This window comes from Littorina saxatilis, linkage group LG14 (assembly GCF_037325665.1).
Source record: "Littorina saxatilis isolate snail1 linkage group LG14, US_GU_Lsax_2.0, whole genome shotgun sequence".
Lineage (NCBI taxonomy): Eukaryota > Metazoa > Mollusca > Gastropoda > Littorinimorpha > Littorinidae > Littorina > Littorina saxatilis.
In genome coordinates, this window is record NC_090258.1 from 12754792 (window position 1) to 12779058 (window position 24267).

At 42.2% G+C, this 24267-nt stretch overlaps 1 protein-coding gene across 1 annotated transcript; it reads left to right on the forward strand.

Moving 5' to 3' along the window:
• Window positions 1–1271: 1271 nt before the first annotated feature.
• Window positions 1272–23050, forward strand: LOC138947136 (low-density lipoprotein receptor 2-like). Its single transcript, XM_070318585.1, has 12 exons — window positions 1272–1400; window positions 9070–9251; window positions 10490–10649; window positions 11296–11550; window positions 12700–12868; window positions 13956–14083; window positions 15352–15514; window positions 16221–16339; window positions 16638–16766; window positions 17635–17787; window positions 18444–18674; window positions 20155–23050. Exons 1-12 carry the CDS (start codon window positions 1331–1333, stop codon window positions 20265–20267), a joined length of 1872 nt encoding a protein of 623 aa, XP_070174686.1. The 5' UTR covers window positions 1272–1330; the 3' UTR covers window positions 20268–23050.
• The last annotated feature ends 1217 nt before the right edge of the window (window positions 23051–24267 follow it).

A 24267-nucleotide genomic window follows, 5' to 3' on the forward strand; every position in this document is an offset into this window, starting at 1 on the left:
TAGCGTTCAAGCTTGACTTAATGCCTATTCACGCTTGACTCGAGCCCCGCGCTTTAAACATAAAAAATACACTCCCACACACACACGCACATATGCACACACACACACACATACACACACACACACACACGCACACACACACACACACACACACACACACACACACACACACACACACGCACATGCTGTCTCTTTGCCTCTGACGGCTTGGTGCGCGTCTTGTCAAGCTGAAAAAGGTCTGTCTTCGCTGTCTGCCTCCACTCCTATCTTTGAACGTTGAAACTGAACAAAGTTTACATGTCAATGAAAATCAGCTTTCTATTTTCTTTCTTAACTTTCTGCCTCCACTGCTTTGAACTTCGACCTCAACACGTTGGAATCTGCAGCCTCAGGACGATCGGAGTGGAGCCAGAAAGACTAGTGCAGAGAGTTTTAGGCACAATGTATTTATTTATTTATGTGGGAGATTTATATAGCGCTTGACGTTCTCTAAGCGCTTTACATATTAATTTCTGCCGTGTGAGATGGAATTTTTTACAAAATATATCACGCATCCACATCGGCCAGTAAATCTCAAGCCATTACGGCGAATATGTGACCCTCCACCACGAAATGAGTCGCATGTCACCTCGCGCGGTTCTGCGCTAGGCTTAATATAAGTCCGGGGAGTGTGTGGTAACAGTGTGAGGGTCACCTTAGTCACAGGCTTATAACTCAAACAGTTTTCGCTCTTTTCTAAAACGGTTTTCACCACTGGATAGAGCATACAAAACTCAAAAATGTAAAAATATGAAAATCATGCAAAGGTGACATGTGACTCATTCCGTGGTGGAGGGTCACATATTTACTTTTATTTACAATGCAAATAAAAACGTCTTTCATTCTTAGTAATGCCACTAATGGTATCAAAATGTAAGAGTGTCAAGATACTTCGGTGTCAGTTCTCCAAATTTTAAATAAATTGTCAAAAATGCAGTCGAATAAATACTTTGGCATCCTGATTTTGTTTTTGACATTAGCAGTTTTCAACATAACTTTGATGAATTGATTTTGTCAAAGCCAATAGGGAATGATTGTGCACAGCCTCACAGCCAAAATCGACTCCGAAACGCACCTGTCTAGTTTCTTTTGACGAGTAGTATATTCGTATTCTGCACAGACACGTTGCTTCACTAATGTATTTTGCGCAGTCAATCTAGACTTTCCAACTGTATGGACTACCCCCCCCCCCCCCCCCCCCCCAGCAATTTACATCCTGGATAACAACACGTCATACTGTGTTTTCTTTGTCACTTCAACACTTCGCTGGGAGGCGTACGTTCTGACAGCCATGGCAGTCCCACGCTTTGTTGTGCTGTGTTTGACTTTGTACCAGATTGTTCTAAAATGCAAAGTTGAAGGTATGTTTACCGACTTTGATTTTTATCATGGGGCTGTCTTTCTGTCAATTTTCTGGTTTTTCTTGGTTTTTCGTCTCCTTAAAGTCACTGTTCTTGTCACGTCCAGGTGCACGGAGCCTCTAGGGCTTTCAGTCATGGTCAGGCAGTTATCCGTTTGAAAAAATACCAAGTTTTATTGAATTTCATGCAAGGAGTCAAAAACTGCAAATATTTTACGAATTAATTTTGGTCTGTCACCCGGTGTAACACGAAATTTTTACTCCACGAAAAATTTACTCCGGAGTAAATATTTTGTACGAAATTCTTACTCCGAGTACACTTTTCGTACGAGAAAAGAACTCCACACGGCACGAAAAAATTACTCCCTCCACGAAATTTTTACTCCCCATTTTTTTTACTTCCAGTAACAATATCGTATGCAAAAATGGGATGCGGGCGAAGGGATAATGCCAATAAGTGATCTCGCGCACACGAATGTCGCGCTACCCTCCTTCCACCCCTTCCACCACCAAGACTAACAGGGGACAAAGGGAGTAAAAATTTTGTACACCTGGCATGGGAAGTTAAATTGCTTGTGTTTGGGTGAAGTAATTTATTCGTTATTCATTCGTCAGGGGAGTAACATTTTTTGTACGAAATGTTTACTCGGACCTCACCTGTCTTGGGGAGTAATTTTCTCGTGAAATGGGGGAGTGCCTTTTTCGTAAAGGGAGTAACTTTTTCGTACGAAATGTTTACTCCGGAGTAAAAATCTCGTGGGAGTAATTTTCTCGTGTTACACCGGCTCAAATCAGGTCCCGCACATAAACTAATGACGTCAAAAGTCTACAAGGAAGTCTATTAATATCGGCGAGAGCGAGAATTCTTTATATTTGGGGAACTTTACGTCAAGACATTGTGTTTGATTACTTGTGTAGTCAAGTGTAACAGATATGGGTCCATTTTGGCATACAGCACACAGCCTTCAGACCCAGAACGTAATGACGGGAAATCTTAATTATATTCCGGCTGGAGATGCGAACTGATAAACCGCATACAGTTTAGTTTGGCTGGCAACACTAAATGTATGTGAAGGCATCTGTGAGATAGTTGTGTAAAGCTTTGACTGTGTATATCGTAATCTGCGACAACAAGACAAAACGTTGCTTCAACAATGATGTAACCCCTGTGACCCCTGCACTGCCCCTTTAATTCACACAGTTTGAATTTTACGTACACTAATTTAGAAGGCATCGACATGAATCTGAATTTAAATATTCACCAAGTAACCTCGACATTTCTGCCCGTACATGTTTATTTCTACGCGAAGTTGGGACGCTTATTCGTTATCTTACCTCTTTGTTATTATCGTTTTGGGGGACATTATTTGTTTGAAACTTAGAATATCCATTGGCACATTAATTTGTTTATTAATTACATTTAGCACACCCGTGCAGAAGCTTCTTTCTTGCTTATCTTTCATATATTCCGCTAACACTGTTCCTATGGTCAATGTATTAATTCCTAGCCTACTGACCGAATACCTACTGTAGGCATATGACACCAATGCATTTGTATCTATAACATGGCTAAGAAAGGTACGGGCAGCCGGGGAGGTCGACGGACAATGCAGATAGTTATTTTATTATCCTATCATTTTAACCCAATCTAGTACGGACAGGACCTATATGGCGCAGGATACATGCGTGCGAGCATGAATGTGTGTGTCTGACTTTTTACATCCTAAGAAAATTATTATGTGCCTTGCACACCCTCCCTACTTATTCTCACAAGTTTCATTCTTAAACTTTTTTAACAGAGCGTGGTCCTGAGTTTTAACACCCTTTCTTATAACAATATACTTAAATTAAAGATTATGCTTTTAATGGCCCCTCCCCATGAAGGTGAAGAGAGGCTGTAAATATTCTTAGATAAGGATCTTAACGTATACTTTTTAACATATTCAACCCCGCCCCCCATATATATAGAGAGAGTGGGTCCCGGGTCCCAGCCATCAGGGTCTGGCTGCTTGGTCTGGCCCTTCTCCTTTCCTCCCTTGCCCCCCGATTTTTTTTTTTTTTTTGCATATAACCCAGATCATGTCCTTAAAAGGCCAAACATACATGCCTATAGGACAATAATATATTTTGATAAGATAAGCAGTGATGTGGCAGTAGTTGTAAGTGAGTAAGCAGAAGTAGAAGTGGTGGTAGTAGGAGCTGTATCTGTAAAGACCGCAGCAGTGGTAGTAAACAAAATCAATATTTTGTTGTTGTTGTTGTTGTTGTTGTTGTTTTTGGTGGTGGTGGTGGTGGTGTTGAGGTTGTTGTTGTTTTAATACAGTAGTAGTTGTGGTGATGACCGCAGTAGTGGTGGTAATATTGTTGTTGTTGTTGTTGTTGTCGCTGTTGTTGTTCTTCAGGTAATACCGTAGACGTCATCGTAGTAGTATCAGCCGCACCAGCAGCAGCAGTAGTATTGGTAGAAGAAGTAGTAGTAGTGGGAAAAAAGGCTATTGTAAAATAAATCCCATAACATGTAGACCAGACGGCATATATAGAGAGGTTACAACACGAGTGGTTCTCAGGGCCGGACCAAATGAGTTGTAAGGGGGGGGTTCCTCCTTTTTTGGGGGGGCAAATCAGCGAAGTGGCGAAGCCACAAGCGTGCGCCTTCAAAGCAGGCGCGCGAACTAGGGGGGTCCGGGGGCTTGCTCCCCCGGAAAATTTTTGAAAAACGGTTAAAATCTGTGCAATCTGGGGCATTCTGGGCCTTGTTTTGAGGGTTAAGAGCAGCATTGTGGGGGGAGGGGGGGTACCTTTTTCTCATCGGATTTCACATTGAATCAAATTTGTTAGAGACACACACAAAATTTATTAAAAAAAAACATAAAAAAAAAACACTCAAAGCAAGGTACATGCTTTTTCCAGGGGTGGGGTTCCGGAACCCCTGGAAACCCCCCCCCCCCCCCCCCCTGGGTCCGGCCCTGGTTCTATGTTTCCTTCCATTCTCTTGTGATCAACGACAAGCCGTATGTGTTTGGGTGTGTGTGCTCGTTGGTGCCGGCTCTCTCAACTAAAACAGAAGTCAAACTAGCAATCGTTAAAAACCCAGTCCGTCCGACCAGCACTGCTATGTTCAGGATATGCTCTTGTGAAGTTACAAGCGTGCTCGGTACATATGCCCTTATCGGTACATCATCGACTACGATTGTTCTCTGGACAAGCTGTTTAATGCATTTTGCGGCGAGTATTTCTAGCTCTTCTGCGGCGCAGTAGGCCCTATAGACGATGAAGGTGTCCAAGATCTCAGGAGATGCGTGCGTAACCACTAGGTATTCAGTCAAATCCGCGTAAGAGGCTTTCAACTAACGGGGACAACCAAGCCACCATTACAAGGTCATGTGATATACACACACACACACACTCGGCAAGTCGAGACTAAAACTCAGCTATACTGCAGTGAACGACTCTCGCGCAAGTTCTCAAAAGCGCACTTTGAACTCAAAGCCATGACGTTCCCTACACAAGGCTTTGATAACGAACGGACAAGGGGCGTAACTCCTTAGTCATGTTACAGTTGAAAATTCAAAGCGGGTCGGCTTCACTCAATTTCTTGGCATCAGAGGCTTGACATAAATTAGGAAAACAAATGGTTGGACCCATCATGGACCAACTAAAACGCTGTAGGGCAGAATTAATATTTTGATGGTATTTTTGAACGTTCTCAGCGTCACTGTAGGAAGTGGCGTTCTCAGCGTGCAGAACGTGAGCGTCAAGTCCCTTTGTATCAACAACGAAAATCTTTGCATCTTTGAATGAATCGAAACGCACGAGTGGTAAGTCTCGTGCGTTTCGCCGGATTCATTCAAAGATGCAAAGATTTTCGTTGTTGATACAAAGGGACTTGACGCTCACTTTCTGCACGCTGAGAACGCCACTTCCTACAGTGACGCTGAGAACGTTCAAAAATACCATCAAAATATTAATTCTGCCCTACAGCGTTTTAGTTGGTCCATGATGGGCCCAACCATTTGTTTTCCTAATTTATGTCAAGCCTCTGATGCCAAGAAATTGAGTGAAGCCGACCCGCTTTGAATTTTCAACTGTAATATGACTAAGGAGTTACGCCCCTTATCCGTTCGTTATCAAAGCCTTGTGTAGGGAACGTCATGGCTTTGAGTTCAAAGTGTCAAAAGCGTGGTTACCCCTTGCACATCCGGTCGATAGGTACATGTGCATTTTGGAATGTCAAGGACGACAGAAAGTAGAGCCAGCTATGATGTATTTCGTGCACCCTTATTTATCCACTATTTTATGTGTTATAAGAGTGCAATAGTTACATCATAGATGTAACAAGAGAACAATGGAAATACAAGAAACAAGAAATATACCAAGAGTACATTTACAGAGACAAAGATGGGAGGTCATGGGATATAAAATCATTTATTCCCCCCTCTGCTTCTTTACCTCTGTAAACTTGTAGAGCTAGTTATTTTTCGATAAACACCCAGCAACCAAACAAATAACGACCCAGCAACAGCCTGAATCCTCGATAGCGCAATGGGTTGAGAAGCTGTTCTGCGTCGGTACTACTTTTGCGACTGAAAAGTTCCGAACGCTCTAATGTACTGTACGAAGTATACATCTCTAGAGCAAACAATGCAAACATACCGCATTTAAATTAACAACTACAGGCTTGAACACATGAATCTCCATATAAAATCCATGAGTTTGGTTGTTTTCTGAATCTAGGTCTGCTGTGCACGAACGTTCATCACAAGCAAATTCCCAAGGCAAGTAACTCTCATACTTTGTCTAGTGACAAGAGTATTTCCCCTTTCAAATTTCTTTTCACTCAGTTTCTTCGACAACAGACTGCAATCCGACGGTCAGTTTTCAACAATATTTCATTTAATAAACAGATCACACGCAACCAAATGCACACATCTCATCAATTTAAACAACATAAAGCGGTTTCATGCATACACTATTTTCCCCAGAAAACTGAACTTCATACAGTTTTTAACGTTGGAACACGGGTGCAAAAGTTCGTCTGCTAGTCCCATTTGACGAAAGAACATTATCCTAAGCGATACCAAAACATATACAGAACACACAATATCTGCCTTTGCCGCCACAGCAGAATAACAGCATATCTGTGTACTTGATTTTAGTCCAAAATAGGAAAACTGACAAGAAGACAGTGTTAACAGAATGGAATGATTTGCACGGAACTATACAACCGCGCATTAATCGATCGCCTGTGCAGGTTGACTGGTTGAGTGAATAGGATTCGATCAAACTTTCGCAAAAAAAATCCTCTTTTCTTTGAATAACTGAAGAAAGGAGGAATAAAGAGGTTACACACCTCGTCTCAGTGATTATAAAAAATGATGGTCTCAGTTCGTGGTCATGAAAAAGCTCGCTAAAGCTCGCATTTTTCATGATCCGCTAACTTCGACCATTATTTTTAATAATCACTGAGACTCGGCATGTAACCTCTACATATTTCTGTCATGGGCCTTTGAAAAGTCTGTCACAAGTAATAATCATAAGAATACACGTTTTGGTGGAGACGGTTCGTTAACTGATAGGCTACAAATTCAAATGTCGAAGACTTGATCTACTTTGTGTGTGTGTCTTTATGTGTGTATCTGTGTGTTTGCATGGGGGAAAGGGGCGTAGCGGTGTGTGTGTGTGTGTGTGTGTGTGTGTGTGTGCGTGTGTGCGTGCGTGTGTGTGTGTGTGTGTGTGTGTGTGTGTGCGTGTGTGTGTGTGTGTGTGTGCGTGCGTGCGCGCGCACGTATGAGTGCATGTGTGAGTGTCTGTGTGAGCGTGTCTTTGTCTGCGTCTGGGTGTAGGTGGTGTTTTGCTTGTTTTGTCTTATGTAATTGTTTGAAAAAAATGTATATTATTTTGTAAAACAAAATATGTACAAATTTCATATTGATCAATATTAGTTCGCTTCAGCTGAGTTTGTGGCACATTCGTGTAGGCCCTTAAATTCAACATCGGTTTATGTTTATTCTGACTTGAATTAACAAAATCGGCATCAGAACAACATAACAACATCTACGAAGACAACAACAGCAACAACAGCTGGCTGAATAGTGAGGGTGTATAAACCTTGAGGCTGCTCGAAAAATAAACTTCCTGTTCCATTGCCTTTAGTGTCAAATTACATTTCTGTTCACTGAGGACACAATCTCGTGGCGTATCTCATTCTGTTGTAATAAATACTGAGCAGGAAGACAACTTCCTAAAAATAAATGCCTGTTTGTCATAACATTTCTTAAGTGACATTATGTGGCACGGGACCTGTGTCATTCTTCTATTAATATATGACCTTGAAACACGTAAGCTGCTATGCCTCAGGAAAGATGTAAATATCTTGCTTGTTTTCAACTTCCTTGTGTACGTACATGAATGTAATGTATTATAAATGTGATCCATAACTTTGACAAATGCGCTCAACCATGTAAACATTTTGCGTTCCTCTGCCCCTTGCAAGTTGAGGCAAAATACTTCTATTCAGAAATGCATTCAAAACAGATCGTTTTCGCTTTTTATGACCCCTATGCATCATATGTTACGCTTCGTTTAGTAATAGGTTTGCTTCGCATTTGTTGCTTGGCAGTGTTCCCCCTGTATGTATTTGTAATACAGAATGCTCGAGAAAGTATAACAGCATAAAAGGCCGTGAAGCTCAGCTTCATGCACACAGTCATACACACGCAAGCCTACACGTGCGCACGCGTCCATACAAGCACGCACGCGCGCGCACTCACGCACACATCCACGCACACACACACACACACACACACACACACACACACACACACACACACACACACACACACATAAATGCATGCACTCATGTACCTAAACACACGCGTGTATGCACGCACACACACACACACAAACACACACACACACACACACACACACACACACACACACATAAATGCATGCACTCATGTACCTAAACACACGCGTGTATGCACGCACGCACACACACACACACACACACACACACACACACACACACACACACAACACACACACACACACACACACACACACACACATTCAACCACCCAGTGTCATGTGCCTGTAGTTTACACTCGTGCACATGTGACTAAGCGACGTCACAAAATCAGCACGGATTACGAATTATCATGGACCCGTGGGTTTTGTGTACATAGGTAAGGGCCACAAAAGAGAAGACTAACAAACACTCACACACACACACATTTTCTGACCCACACACAGACAGACAAAAAGGCAGAAACAGGTAGGGACAGAGAGAATAAGACAGAGAAAGGCAAGCGGACGGACAAAGACATATCGAGACATGGACAGATAGACGGACGGGCAGGAACACTCCTCCCGTCAAATAATGTCACTCGAGTAGTTCTTTGCTTTAATTAAAGTGACTTCTATCATATATAATACAATGTACCGATGAAACATTGGATTTTTCTACTTCGAGCCGTGTGACGTCAGAGTCCGTCAGCTGGCGCGGTCTCGATCGAAGGAACGCTGATTTTTTCGATTTGTGTAAAATGTCATATTTTGGTCAAAATTAAAACAACCTGTAAAAGAACAGCACTGGGTAGTGATCGACCTTAGTTACAACGCTAAAATTAATCAAAGAGTATTACCCATTCACGTTTGTTTCAAAACAGCATGCGGAGGAAATCTGACATCACTAACAGGAACAGTCCAGTCTCCTAACTTTCCCAACAACTACACCAACGGATTAAGCTGTGTTTACGTCATCAAGGCCCCTGACGGTTATCGCGTCACACTCAACTTTACCTCCTTTGACGTGGAGGCTGTGCCAAACTGTCTTTCTGACTTTGTGGAGGTAACCGTTTGTAACTGTTAATAGGACACGGATACATTTATGTCTAACGCAAAGAAGGTAGAAGGGCGTGGAGTTTCTTCTTGCTGGTTGCTATTGTTCATTGAATTCTCTTTCTTCATTACTCTTTTAGTTTCGTATTATTTTTCTTTGTTCTTGTATCGCAGGGCCGGACCAAATGAGTTGTAAGGGGGAGGGTTCCTCCTTTTTTGGGGGGGCAAATCAGCGAAGTGGCGAAGCACAAAACTATCAAAGAACTAGGGGGTCCGGGGGCATGCTCCCCCGAAAATTTTTTGAAAAACGGTTAAAATCTGTGCAATCATGTGCATTCTGGGCCTTGTTTTGAGGGTTAAGAGCAGCATTGTTTTGGTGCTAAAACTAGTAAAAAAAAAAAACCAAACACAAGCAAGGTACATGCTTTTTCCAGGGGTGGGGTTCCGGAACCCTTGGAACCCCCCCCCCCCCCCCCTGGGTCCGGCCCTGTATCGGTGAGTACAGATATCTTTTATATTTTAATATTATAGAGATGAAAAGCGAAGCAACAACATAGTTTCTCTTGAAACAAATGATTCAAAACCAAAACTGGATGGGATACTTCTATTTACTGTTTTCTTTAGTCTGTCGCTCGGTCTTCTTCTATTTTTTTTTTCTTTTCGATTTTGTGTTTGCTTTTCTGCTTCTTTTTCTTCCCTTCTCTCTGTCTGTCTATCTGACCGCCCGGAAGTCCTTCCTTCCGTTCATCTGTCTGGCTGTCAGTTTGCCTTTTTTCCCCACTCCCAACCCCCACCCCTCTCTCTCTCTCTCTCTCTCTCTCTCTCTCTCTCTCTCTCTCTCTCTCTCTCTCTCTCTCTCTCTCTCTCTCTCTCTCTCTCTCTCTCTCTCTCTCTCTCTCTCTTTTACTTTTATGTTCATCTTTTGTAATTGTTTTACGTTTGAATATATATGTATATAAGATTAGAGTAGTCCCTCTCTGGGCGAGGGCTGGTTGAAAAGAAGCTCGTTTATATTGCTTATGCCACAACCCTCGTAAAATACAATTTGATTTGATTTGATTTGATTTGATTTGATTTGATCTCTCTCTCTCTCTCTCTCTCTCTCTCTCTCTCTCTCTCTCTCTCTCTCTCTCTCTCTCTCTCTCTCTCTCTCTCTCTCTCTCTCTCTCTCTCTCTCTCTCTCTCTCTCTCTCTCTCTCTCCTTGTTTTGATTTTGCTTGTCGTTACTGTTTTTGCTGTCTACAATAGGTACGCGATGGGGACAACGAAGATGCGCCGAGAATTGGACAGCGCATGTGCAACACGTCACCTCCGTCAACACGTCGATCCTTCCACAACAATCTTTGGGTCAAGTTTGTCACTAACAACAACGGAACGAGAGCTGGATTCTCTGCCATCTATACTGCAGGTTTAATGTCATTTCGCTCTTCTTCTTCTTCTTCTTCATTTCGTTCGTCTCGTCGATGAAGTTGGCAGTGCGCCGCGGATCCCCCAGAATTCCCCCATACTTAAACCCTCACCTATCATCGTTTTTATGTCGTTGTTGTTGTTTTGAAAGTTTGTTTTGGTGGGGGCTTAATTGACTATCAGACATTGTACACATTTTTCCGTCAGACGATATCAGGCACAGACGGAAGCTTTGAAATATGACAGGTGATTTAGGACAAATGGGTAGTTGTAGAGCAAAGCAAAAGAAGCAGTATAAAACAAAAGGAGCAAAAACAACATACAATTTCGGCGTCATTATTATATCTGCCATTAGCGAGTGCAGCAAAACCGCAATATTCCATTGAAAACGCATTTATCATTTTGGAATCAGGTTTCACGAAAGATTAGTAAAAGGGTCAGTAATGTACTCTTCTGACCACAACTTAAGAAGCAGATTCGTATTTAGCCTTCTCTGTACGGATAATTATTATAATGTGCATCATCTCCACATTTTTAGAAGAAAACAAATTCATGCAAGGTTCAAAGTGTATTTCAGTGATATAACACAACCTTGCCTATAACGCAAAACCTAACTCACATGCACATGTGTGTGTTTCTTCAAACAGAAATCATCCCAGATTCCTTCTTCCTCATCGCTGCAACATCCGTGACCTCCGTGGGAGGTAGCATCTTTCTGATGGACACGGAGACACGCAGCAACTACATTATCCCCATGTCCCCGTCCCTCCTGAACCCTATAGCACTGGACTATGACCCTGTGGAGAAGAGGATATTCTGGACGGAGGTGGGCATTGTGAACCACATTCGCTCTGCTGGTCTGACTGGCGGGAGGGCAGAGACTGTCTTTGATGCTGGGAAAGGTCAGGGGTTTTCACCACAGCGTTACACCACATTCTTTCAAAACAAATACCAATGGCTGTTATGCTATATGGCAGAATAAATTATTCTTCTTCTTCTTGTTCTTGTTGAGTTTTGTCGTTGTTGCCAAGTCGTGAAAATGATGACAACAGAAAATGATTCACTAATGTTTATAAACAACAGAAAATGTTCCCAAAATCTTTTGAAACAACAGAACATGGTTCCCCGGTTGCTTTGAAACAACAGACAATGATTCCCCAGTTGTTTGGAAACAACAGAAAATGATTCCCCAGTTGTTTTGAAACAACAGAACTTGATTTCCCCAATGTTTTGAAACAGGAAATGGTTGCCCCGATGTTTTGAAACAAGACAAATTGATTCAAAACAACTGAGAACCATTTTCCGTTGCTTCAAAACACCTGGGCAACCATTTATGGTCGTTTCAAAGCGTCCGGGGAACTACTTTTTGTTTTTCCAAAACATTTGAGTAACCGTTTCTGGTTATTTCAAAACATGTTAGGTATTCCTTCAAGTGTTACACTACTTTTATACGTCTGCATTGTGATACCTTTATTTCAATTGTGACCAAAGCTGAATTGTTAAACTTGTATTGCAGTTTGAGACGTTTAGAGGTACAACAACAACACAACACAAGACACACACAAACTCTACTGTAGAAACTTACTTTGTACATTGTTGAATATTAACAATAGAGTAGCGGATTTGTAGGTCTCACTGTAAGCTACGTTGCAAATTGACTTGTGTCTCGACCAATAAATGATTAGTGAAATACAATCATCCAATGTGTGTTCACTTTCAGATACTAAGAATTTCCTATTAGAAATTTATAAAGCGTGAAAAGGTGGGGGGAATGTTCATGTTCTGTTTCTTAATATTGATAATAATAATAAAGCCCCTCGAAACTTTCACACAAACATGCTGATGGTGCGACGATAACGTTTGCTCAAGAAACCCGTTGTAATTGCTGCTTGTTATCAAGTTAGTTATCGGCTAAGTGTGAAAAGTAATCCTGTGACCTGTGCAATCTTCAGATGCCGTTCTGGCTAAGTGTGAAAACTAATCCTGTGACCTCTGCAATCTTCAGATGCCGTTCTGGCTAAGTGTGAAAACTAATCCTGTGACCTCTGCAGATGCTGTTCTGGACGGCCTTGCTGTGGATCACGTGTCGCGTCTCATCTTCTACACAGACACTGTCAACAAGCTGGTTGCCATGGTCACCATGTCCACTCTGGCTCACAAGACCGTGGTCAACTCCAGCCTGGACAAGCCTCGTGCCATCGTGCTGGACACTAGCAACGGGTGAGAGCTAGAAAGGGGGCCCGGTAGCTCAGTTGGTAGAGCACTGGAATTGTGATCCGCAGGTCACGGGTTCGAATCCGGGCCGGGACGAACACGGGTCAATTTTATGTGCAGACCCAGAGACGGTATCCATGTTCCACCCCCGTGTCACCCCCGTGTCACCCCTGTGGCACGTAAAAGACCTCGGTCATTCTGCCATAAGTGCTGGTGGCTGATTTTTACCTAAACACGCATACACCTGGGTAGCGCGACTTTGTTGCTGCTAGCTTTCCACTGGGAGGAAGCGACCCGAATTTCCCAGCGATGGGACAATTAAGTAAAGAAAATGAAAATGAAAATGAGAAAACAGAATAATTAGTTAGACTAAGCGCCCCTCCCCCTCCACTCAAAGTTTGATTAATATTGTAACCCTATTTCTACTGTCGACCTCAAAAAGTTTGCTTTTTGTCAAGCCTGATCTTAAATAGCTTGCTGCACGAAGTTTTGTGACTGCATTTTTGGTAAATTAGACTTCGGATCTTGGTCCAATTAAGGACAAAAGCCAATTTGGTGCTTCAGACTCACAGAAAGTGGTGATTGTCAATTCATGCGGGCAGAATAAAAGAATAACACGTATTTGCAGTAGAAAATGTTGTGCTTCAGAGCCTTTTATCATTAGTTTACTTTATATGTTTGTATTCACGTCGATTGAACACGAACAAAATCTTTATCATTGTTGAATCAAGAAACAAGAAAGGTAGGTTGTTGGAACGTTTGTTATTGACAAAACAATACATTCACAGATATTTCGACCCAACGGTCTTTTAAACTTCTTTTCGATTCATTCGCTCGGCTTCCTGACGAGTGGACGTAAACTGATAAAACTATCAAGATAAGTTTTGTGTGAATATTTGTTTGTTGTTCACTTAAAAGACCGTTGGGTCGAAATATCTGTGAATGTATTGTTTTGTCAATAACAAACGTTCCAACAACCTACCTTTCTTGTTTTTTTATTCTGAATTTTGGAACGTTGGCAGTCTCTTTGTTTTTGGATTTATTTTTATCATTGCTGTTCAAGAAAATCTTATTACTGTTTGTCATTGTCCAGTGTGATGTTCTGGACAGACTGGGGAGGACCGGCCAAGATCGAGCGAGCCAACTATGACGGCAGTGACAGACGGACACTGGTCAATTCCTACCTACTGGCCATCAATGCTCTGGCTTTGGACGTTGCAAGTACGGTCTCGTGTTTTGTATATCTTATCAAAGAACGCATTAACCGATATTGTATGGTATATTACCTGTAACAATGTCACAAACTGAAAATGAAATTGGGGACCGGTCATAACACATACAGGTTGATGTTCTTGTTGACCGATTTGTTTCCTGTCAATAGTTTGGCAATCATTATGGTTTAGACTAGGTTTGACTAGTAGGCGAAACGCATGGTTCTCTGAGAGCGAGGATTCGTTCTTATAAAGAAATACCGCCTTAAAAAATAGCCAGTACGATATTTGCATATTCTTGCATTGCTAGAAGTAGATGTCCTTTGTTTGTTTGTTTTCTCAAATCTTGAATACATTATCTAAGAACGGACCTTAGAAATGTAATCTAACACAAAGGGAAGCGCACACGATAGGTTTAACAACAGTCAGTTAGATTTATTCGGACCCAGTGTCCTGGCACACTAGAGAATGGCTTTAACCAACAGTTCTTAGACCCAGGCTTCTGTTATTTTAAGAATAAACACACAACCTCTTGTTTCTCAGATCTTGTTTTAGCGCTCTGCCTTACTTGTTTCATCCTGACCTCAGGTCAAAATGAGTTCGGCTCATTCTCTCCCTGACAGGATGCCTTGAGTTTCCTTGTCTGGCAAGGAAACCGATTTTTTTTTTTAAATTTTTAACATATTTAGAGCTTTTTGTAATGTATTATTGATATAAGCAGATTCGCGATCGTCGATAATGATTTTTCATGGTGTTTTGTAATTTTTAAATTACAAAGGAATTGATATGTAAGACAGTTTCAAGCGAGCTATTTTTCGCGGTTGCATTTACTGTGCAAACAACTCTAAATATGGCAAAAGTGTCACGTGATAATCAACCGTTTGGTTTCGGCGCTCACTGGAGCAGACGATTTTTTCTGTAACCAGTTGACAGTGATGAAACCATTACGGTCTCCCTCCGGCAGCAGTCCCAAAATTTCGACTTGTTTTGACCTTAGAACAATGTCATTATCATAACTGTGAAGAACAGAACGAAGATCACTGTCGAAGTCGGCCAATCTGCAATCATTTTCGTCTCGCGAACACTGATCTCAAATTTAGATCAGTGCTCGCGAAAAACGTATGGGAGATAACTCTGTATTTTTGTTTTGATCGATTCGCGTAGGACTGTAGCGTCCGGTCAGAGAGATAACTGGCGATAGCCGTTGAGCGATGACTGATCAGAATGCACTTGTTTATGATTCTTAAATACATTAATTCGTATTTACTCACATTGCAGGCAACCGACTATACTGGGCAGACGCAGGAACAGACTTGGTTGAATACTCAGACCTGGAGGGCGAGGGAAGGACCGTTCTCCTGAACGCACAGAAGACGAGACATTTCTTTGGTCTGGCACTATTTCAGGATTCCCTCTACATCACCGACTGGGGACCTGAGGCGTATGTGTTCAGTTTGTCTGTTTTGATGACTTGCTGGCTTGCTGGCTGTCTGTCTGTCTTTCCGTCTGTCGACCCTCTCTATCTTGATATGTGTTCCTGTCTGTCCGTCTGTCTGTCTGTGTCTCGATATGTATCTGTCCGTTTGCCTGCCTTTCTCTGTCTATCTATCTCTATCTAACTCTCTCTGTCTGCTTCTCTCTGTCTCTGTCTGTATGTCTCTCTGTCCCCCGCTGTCCTTGTCTGATTGTATTTGTCTGTCTGTTGCACAATGCGCGCGCACGCGCGCATGTGTGTGTGTGTGTGTGTGTGTGTGTGTGTGCGTGCGTGCGTGCGTGCGTGCGTGCGCGTTCGCGTGTGAGTGCGTGTGCGTGCGTGTGTGTGTGTGTGCGTGCGTGCGTGCGTGCGTGCGTGCGTGCGTGCGTGTGTGTGTGTGTGTCAGTGTGTGTGTGTGTGTGTGTGTTTCTGCTTGCCTGTATCTGTATGTCACTTGGTGTGTACGACTACAACAACTACTAGTAGCAACAGAAGTATAGTAGTAGTGATAGCAGTAGTAGTAGTAGTAGTAGTAATAGTAGCAGCAGTACTAGTAACAGCAGTAATAGTAGTAGCAGGTTGTAGTAGTAGAAGTAGTAGTAGAAGTAGTAGTAGTAGTAGTATATAGAATTGCTATCTTTGGACTTGAACTCGTCTTTTTCAACGCGTGCAGGGTACAAACAAAACTGAGCCTCATCGTTCGACAGACTGTGGACGGGAGGAACGTTACTGTCTTTGGCTCTGTGCCTCTCAGACTCAACGACATACACATCTATCACGCGCAACCATCCGGTACTGTAACAGACTGTTTGGTTGTTTGTTTGTGTGGTGTTGTATATTTCCCATCAGTGGCGATTCCGGGTGGACAGTGGCAGATGTGTGTGTGTGGGTGTATGTGTATGTGTGTGAGTGCTTGTGTGCGCGCGCGCGTGTGTGTGTGTGTGTGTGTGTGTGTGTGTGTGTGTATGTATGTGCGTTTGTGTTTAAATGCCAGGATTCCAAGCGGTTTAGCACATTTCAGTATTTTGTAGAGGTTCTGAATATTGCATTAATTAGTGATTGAGTTAAGTTTTAGCTTCTTTCTTGCCAGAACCTAACGGATGTGGCAGTAACAATGGAGGATGCAGTGTGTTTTGCATCCCGTTACCTGGCAACAGTAGCAAGTGCACGTGCCCTGATGGCCAAAGTCTCGTTTCCGACGGAAAATCGTGTGTCAATGGTAATACTTGTCCAAGTTTCCTTTCTTTTTTTTTTCTTCTTACTTTCTTTCTTTTTTTCCTTTCTTTTCTTTCGTTCATTCTTTCTTTCTTTCTTTCTTTCTTGCTTCTTTCCCCTTTCTAACCGTCTATTTTTTCTTCTGTGCGTGTTCGTGTGTGTTTGTGTGTGGGGATGGGGTGTGTGTGTGTGATTTGATGGGCAACAATTTCAGGGTAATAGTTGGAGGGGGGGGGGGGAGAGAGGGAGAAGTCTAGAGAAGTGTAACAGACAGACATACACAGAAGAAAGAAAACAAGGATAGAGAGGAAGTGGAAGAGAGGTTAATGTATTGATTGTAGATGTTACCATGCCGTACTATCCTCAAATCAGTATACAAAAACAAAGAGACTGCCAACGTTCCGAAATTCAGAATAAAATAAACAAGAAAGGTAGGTTGTTGGAACGTTTGTTATTGATTCATTCGCTCGGCTTCCTGGAGAGTGGGCGAAAACTGATTCTATCAAGATAAGTTTTGTGTGAATATTTGTGTGTCTGTTCACTTAAAAGACCGTTGGGTCGAAATATTTGTGAATGTATTGTTTTGTCAATAACAAACGTTCCAACAACCTACCTTTCTTGTTTTTTGATTCAGTTAGTATACACTCTGTGACTGCTATTTATGTTCTTATTGTGTTAAACATTTTTTTTTTTTTTTTAGTTTCCTTATGAGGTAAAACATGACAAATCTTGATCCTATTACAGTGCATACAAAACAAAACAGAAAAGTCTTCCGGGATTGCTTATATGAGTTACAAATAGAAATCTCTGTTTATTTCATTACATCTGAAGTCATCATGTCACCAAATACATTGTTCTCTGTGTCGAAACAGACGAGGACCTGAGCTCAACTACAGATGTGCAGACATCAACAGGAGATGAAAACCCCTCATTGAATGTTCCGCTCGTCGCTGGCGCTGCCGCTGGTGGGGTTGTCGTCGTCGTTGTCCTCATCATTATTGTCGTTGTCGTTGTCAGAAAGCGAAGTAAGTATTTTTCTGGGGTGCCATTTGTTACATAGGAAAAGTGAAAAGATCTTGGATTTCTTTCCTTCTTTCTGCATCAAGTCTAAACATGTAAACGAAGATGAGGATAATGGCGTGTGCGTGTGTGCGTGCGTGTGTGTGGAGTGATTCCCAGAAAGCTGCGGGACAGACCTTCATGAAACTTTACATGTGAATTCTTCCTGATGGTATCCCCTGACCTTTTGTCTTCATTGATACATGTCTTTGATGACACCATATCCGGCTTTAAAGAAAAGTTGAGGTGGCATTGTGGCGGCCGAAGTTTTCCATCAAATTGATTGACATTTTTGGTCAAACATTCTTGGCCCTGTTTCGGACTACGGGATTTTGACTATATTGGGACTATGTAGACTGTTTACTAAGTCTGAACTCACTCTCGTTTCAATGTGCTTGTCTTCCAATGGGATTTGAGTGTTTCGTGCGAGCGTTTACAGTCATAAAGTCACCTTCTGGAAGTATGTTTTCTCTTGCAAAAGTAAATATTATTCCTTCCTCACCCCAACCCCATCCGTCTCCGTCTCCCTCTGTCCACCCCCCCCCTCCTCCTCCTCCACGAATAAAGAGAAACATTTTACATTTGGCTTTCTGATTGTTAAAATTTGATTCGCATATTTCAGGACATCCACTGTACGACAGACCAAAGAAGACGAAGAAGAAGAAAGGCAGAAGAAACGGCGACGATGATGAAAATCCTTACACCGGGTTGGGCTCCGTTAGAAACGAGCCTTTCGTGGTCAGCGACTCTCTCCGCCACACAGAGGGCGTGACCAACCCTCCGGACACCAGGGACAGTGGGCGATACAGCTCCGAGTATGTTGAGCTGGATGACACGGCTTTGGACAACCCAGGTTAGTCCAGGGTTTTTTACACTGTTCAAGTACTCCTTGCAGAATAGAATTTTAACTAAATGTATTCCGGTAGACTGGGTGTGTGAGTGTGCGTGTGAGTGTGCGTGTGAGTGTGTGCGTGTGTGTGTGTGTGTATGTGTGTGAGTGTGTGTGTGCGTGCGTGCGTGCGTGTGTGCGTGTATGTGTGTGTGTGTGTGTGTAGAGCGATTCTTAGAAAACCACTGGACAAATCTTCATGAATCTTTACATTCGAATTCTTCCAGATGATATCCCGTTATTGACTTTTTATCTGTTCTATTTTCCTATAAATTTATTTGATGACGTCATATCCAGGTTTTACGACAATTTCAAGCGGCACTGTGGTGACCGCATTTTTCCATCAAATCAATTACAATTTTGGTCAAACATTCTCAGACCCAGTTCGAACTATGTGATTGGGACAGCTTCGGAGAATCCAGGGTTGTTGAGCGGTGACACTGTTGAAGTACATGTTGCTTGCAGCTTGTAATTTTGTTGACTAATGTTACGAGCGCTTTACTTTCTTGAGGTTTTTGGCCAGTTGTCGATAGTCGGTAAAAAGAGGAGTTAAAATTAGCTTTCATTTTTAATTGACAGCCTATCACGTGACTCGCTGGCTACATGACGTGTTGGATAAAGATGGTATAGACTGACACACTTTTCTTCTTTTTCTGATTGTCTTTATCTTCATGTTTGTTTGTTTGTTTGTTTGTTTGTTGTTTGCTTGGTTGTTGGGGTTTTTTTTTTTTGGGGGGGGGGGAGGGGCGGGGGGGTTAGGAAGAGAGGTGTTAGGGGTTGGGATCAATCAATCAATCAATATGAAGCTTATATAGCGCGTATTCCGTGGGTACAGTTCTAAGCGCTTGTCGAAGAGTTGTCAACACAGGACTAACAAAGAAGCTAACATTTACAGACGGACACGAACCCTATCACACACTAGCAAACCCTGATAAACATACAACAAACAACTGTTTAACAACAATATACACATCAATAGCTAGGTCCAAACAAAATAATATTAAGCACAAAGAAAAACACCTCTCACAGAGCACAGCACAAGAATGTCTTTTGGGGCACAACACATCACGTCGAACATGAAAGTCGCAGCCAGCTACGGGAAGAAATGAGTCTTCAACCTACTCTTGAACGCGTCAAGAGAGGGGCTCTGGCGAAGCTCAAGCGGCAGGGAGTTCCAGACGGAGGGGCCCGCGGAGGGAAATGCACGCTGACCAGCAGATGCGAGTTTCGAGCGAGGGATGTGAAGGCGGAGTGGGTCAGTGCAGCAGCAGAACGAAGGGATGAGAGGTGTTGGGGGTTGGGATGAGACGGCGGTCTGTTGTCGCATTAAAACTATAAATTGGCCGAAAGTCGTCACGTTGGAAAATCTACTTCTGTTACTATCTCAAGCACCGGCATCGCCGCAGGCTCTAGCACTGAGCTAGGTTCCTTTTCTTTGTTTCAGAGGCACCCACAGATGACTACCTGCACCCCACTCCCTGTTCCTGGTCACGCTCCAAGCCGACATCCATCAGCTACATCCATGCGGAACCAAATCCGGACCATGTCTCCGCCTAGTGCATTGCGAACTGTAATGTTGGGCCCTTCTCATCCGGACCATGTCTACGCTTAGTGCATTGCGAACTGTAATGTTGGGCCCTTCTCATCCGGACCATGTCTACGCCTAGTGCATTGCGAACTGTAATGTTGGGCCCTTCTCATTATAAAAGGGCACCTTCTGTTGTCCAGTTGCCTATTCACTTTATCTAAATATACATGTCGTGAAAGGCCACCATGTAGTTTTCTTGGTGTACATTTTTCACTTGTCGTGCAACTTTGCATTTTTTTTCTATACTATTTGTCACATTGAGTCGACCAGAGAAAATGATAGCACATCACTACAGCTACATCCATGCTGCACGTGCACTGGTGATACAACCGTACATGTCGTTTACTTCGATTTTGTCTCTTTTGTGTTGTTGTTGTTGTTGTTGTTGTTGTTGTTGTTGTTGTTGTTGTTGTCAATTTGCCACAATGTACAGACAAAAATCACAACGGTTACATACATATGCTGGACCAAATCAAGACAATGTCTACGCCTAATAGCCAGTGATTAACTACATGTAATTTTATAAATGTGAAGTTGTCATTCGTTATATAACCAAGTATGTTTTTTGTTGTTTGTCATTTGGTCTTACTTTTTGTGGTTTGTGTGTATGTGTGTACGTGTGTGTCCAATTGAAAAACTGAACACAGAAAAATCGAAGTTCATCGCTTCAGCTACATCTATGCTGCACCAAATCCAGACCATGTCTGCGCCTACTAGCTTGAATTCATTAAGTTTTCTATATGTGAGATCGTCATTTGCTGTAGCAGATAATATCTTATTTCTTATCATATTCCACCTACAATAATAGCATGTTCTGTTTGTGACCGGAAGAGATCATCCTGCAATCTATAGATGGCTCACTTGTATGCCCAGATAATACCACTTTGAATTCCACTTTATTGTACATACAAGATAGTTGTTGATTGCTTACAGACTATCAAAATATGCGTCTCACGCCCTTCTTATTGCTCAAAGACTTATACGTCTGCCAGAAATCAACTTAGCTCATGTTTGTATGCCAAGTAGCTTCTGTGCATGTGAAATAATTTTCTGGATTTGAAGTTTTCCATGAACGTACAAGATCATTATTCATCGCTTGCAATATGTTACGCTTACTGGGGGCCCGGGGAAACAAATATTCCGTGACCTTGCTGCCACTCTTTTGCTGTGTTCAGGAGTTCACAGTTTCTAATGATTTCTCTGTGACCGAGCAAGACATGCAATCATGTTTAACAATTTTGAATCTCATATTTAGCCCTTTGTTAAATCTGTGTCGCTAAAATTTAAACATGTTTTTAAAGGCACAGTAAGCCTCCCGTAAACCATCACAAATACGGTCAGGCTTTTACACACAGTACAAACACCCTTTCATTTAAACACTCACCGATTGAGAACATCCTAGGTGCCCTCCGTAAAGAGCGAACAATTTTCAAAGAATTTATTTTTGCGTGGTTTATCTTACCCCTGAGCCATCGTGAACCCGTGTGATCCAGTTTCCCTATTTCACAATGTAGTCGTCAGTTAGTCATTTGAATGCGACTCGATGTGAGCTTATCTACAATAGCACGTTTTTTTGCACGAAACAAACGGCTGTGGTTCACAAGAACTCTAGCGATGGCTTTTCACTGTTGAGAGGAACGGCGATATGCATAAACCGTCGTCTGCTACGACCCTTGCGTGACCCTGCTTCCGGGATTTTCTTTTTTCAAACTTTCACAACTTCGAATTGTACTGATCTTGTCTTGATGAAAAAAGAATTCTTTTATGATTAAAGAATGTTTGTGTAACAAGCTGTCAATTTATTATTTAGATTTTAAAAGTTAGTTCTAGCGCAAAAACGCACCACGGTCCAAAAACATTCTGATAATCATCGATCCACGGCTATGGCCAGTTTACATCGATAGAATGAGACCCGAAGGGAAGTAACTCATTTTTGACCAGAGTTCAGGATGGGTCCAAAAAGTGTTCGAGACAATCTGCAAAATTAATTCTTTAAAAATTGCTCGCTCTTTACGTAGGGCACCTAGGATGTTCCCGTTTGGTGAGCGTTCAAATGGAAGGGTGTTTGTACTGTGTGTAAAAGCCTGACAGTATCTGTGATGGTTTACGGGAGGCTTACTGTCCGGGCGTGATTTCCGGTATTGAATATTCATAACAGCCGTCCAGCACCAAAACGAGGCGCCATTGTTGTAGAGGAGCAAGTCCACGAAAATAAATTATTTGAAAATGTCTCACGCTCGACAGAAAGCAGCCAGGATGTTCCCGTTCGGTGAGCGTTCAAATGGAAGTATGCTTGTACTGTATGTAGACGCTCGGGGAGCTCTGTGATGGTTTACGGGAGGCTTACTGTGCCTTTAATCGTTTTGAGTATGGCATAATTCTAGAAACATGTTTTCTTTTGTTTTATATTTTGATTTGGTTTCTTTCGAATATTGATTCAAAGAACGAGAAGGAAAGAAAGAAAGTCTCTCCGACATACACACAGAGACAGAAAGAAACCAGAAGGGAGGGGGGATGGGGTGGGAGGGGGAATAGGAGTTTGGGGTGTAATAAAGCAAACAAACAGGCAATGGGAAAGAGAACTAGCTCATTCTTAAAGTCATGTGACAACAAAAAGCTCGGAGATTCAGAACAATTTATTTATTCAAATCTGTACATTCATGTTCATTTTACGAAATATAGAACATTGTCAACAAAAAAGAATTAAAACTGGCTTTGTACAATAAATACATACATGAAGTATAAAAAGACACTTTGTGTTGTCGGCGTGTTCCGTGCATACACACACACACACACACACACACACACACACGAACGCACGCACGCACACACACACACACACACACACGCGCGCGCGCCCACACACACACTCAAGCACACATAAACACACCGTATAACCGGTTGATACGAAGAAAATACCCACGCTCCGGTTCAATCCATTTCAGCTCTCACGCGGCGGCAAAGCGAGGTGAGTTGCTCCACAAATTGCATCATAACTTTCACAAAAAGACATTTTATCGTATTATTGTTGTTTGCGCTTTAGCATAAGAAGTATGCGTACCATATTCCAGAATTATTTTATTATTTAAATGCACTTGTAAAAGGGGAGCAGAGAATATTGACACATTTCAAGCGTTCTGCGCCAAAATGTTGACTTTTCATTGTTATTATGGAATATTTAATGCAAGTAAAAGATTATAGTCAACGGGAAAGACAAGATTAATCAATTCTTGAAACATGAGTGTACTTTTTGGTCTTTGAAAAGTTGCAATTCGATTACATGTCAAGAAATCGCGTAGCAACCCTACAAATTGCCGGTTGATACTCTCACGCTCGGTAGGGTGAGACTCTCACGCAAAGTTTTTATTCTCTGGTTGAGACTCTCACGAATGATTTTTGCTTTATTTGAGCAAAAAACAACAACAATTTACTCGTTTATGCAGGCAATCTTTGTTTGTCCGGTATTTTGCCACTGATTCCTGTTCTCCCCCCCCCCCCCCCCCCCCCCCCACACACACATATATATACATGACCCCTCTCCCCATCATATAGTTGTTATGTTCCCTTTTCCCCTATTGTAGTTTCGGCAAACTCGGGGTGTACTGCCTCTTTACAGACAGTATGAGTTGTCATTCATACCCTAATACACCCTTGATAATCATGATGTAAATGTCCGAGAAAACCCACACTGTTGCAGATCCTCTGTTATTGGGAAAAACAAGGATCATGGTGATTTTCTTGACATGATTCACTTGAATTTCTGCTTGTTCATGATCAAAAACTATATTTAACTACATTTCTAACAGTATAAGAGGCATGTTTGGAAGTGGATTGTGGAGTAAATATGTAAACCCGAAATACATGAAGTAAATACTAATACTTTGGCTCGGCTCGTTGATTTCATTAGAAACTCTCCTACTCTTTGTCTTAGTGAAGTTAGTCAGGTCTCTGATCAGATCTTCGTCCTCG

Bases quoted from the DNA above. Each gene is read 5' to 3' on its own strand.
- LOC138947136 (XM_070318585.1), top strand. From the start codon at position 1,331: ATGGCAGTCCCACGCTTTGTTGTGCTGTGTTTGACTTTGTACCAGATT. The intron at 11,551-12,699 runs GTCAGGGGTTTT...TGACCTCTGCAG, and splicing joins TGTCTTTGATGCTGGGAAAG to ATGCTGTTCTGGACGGCCTT. The intron at 12,869-13,955 runs GTGAGAGCTAGA...GTCATTGTCCAG, and splicing joins GTGCTGGACACTAGCAACGG to TGTGATGTTCTGGACAGACT.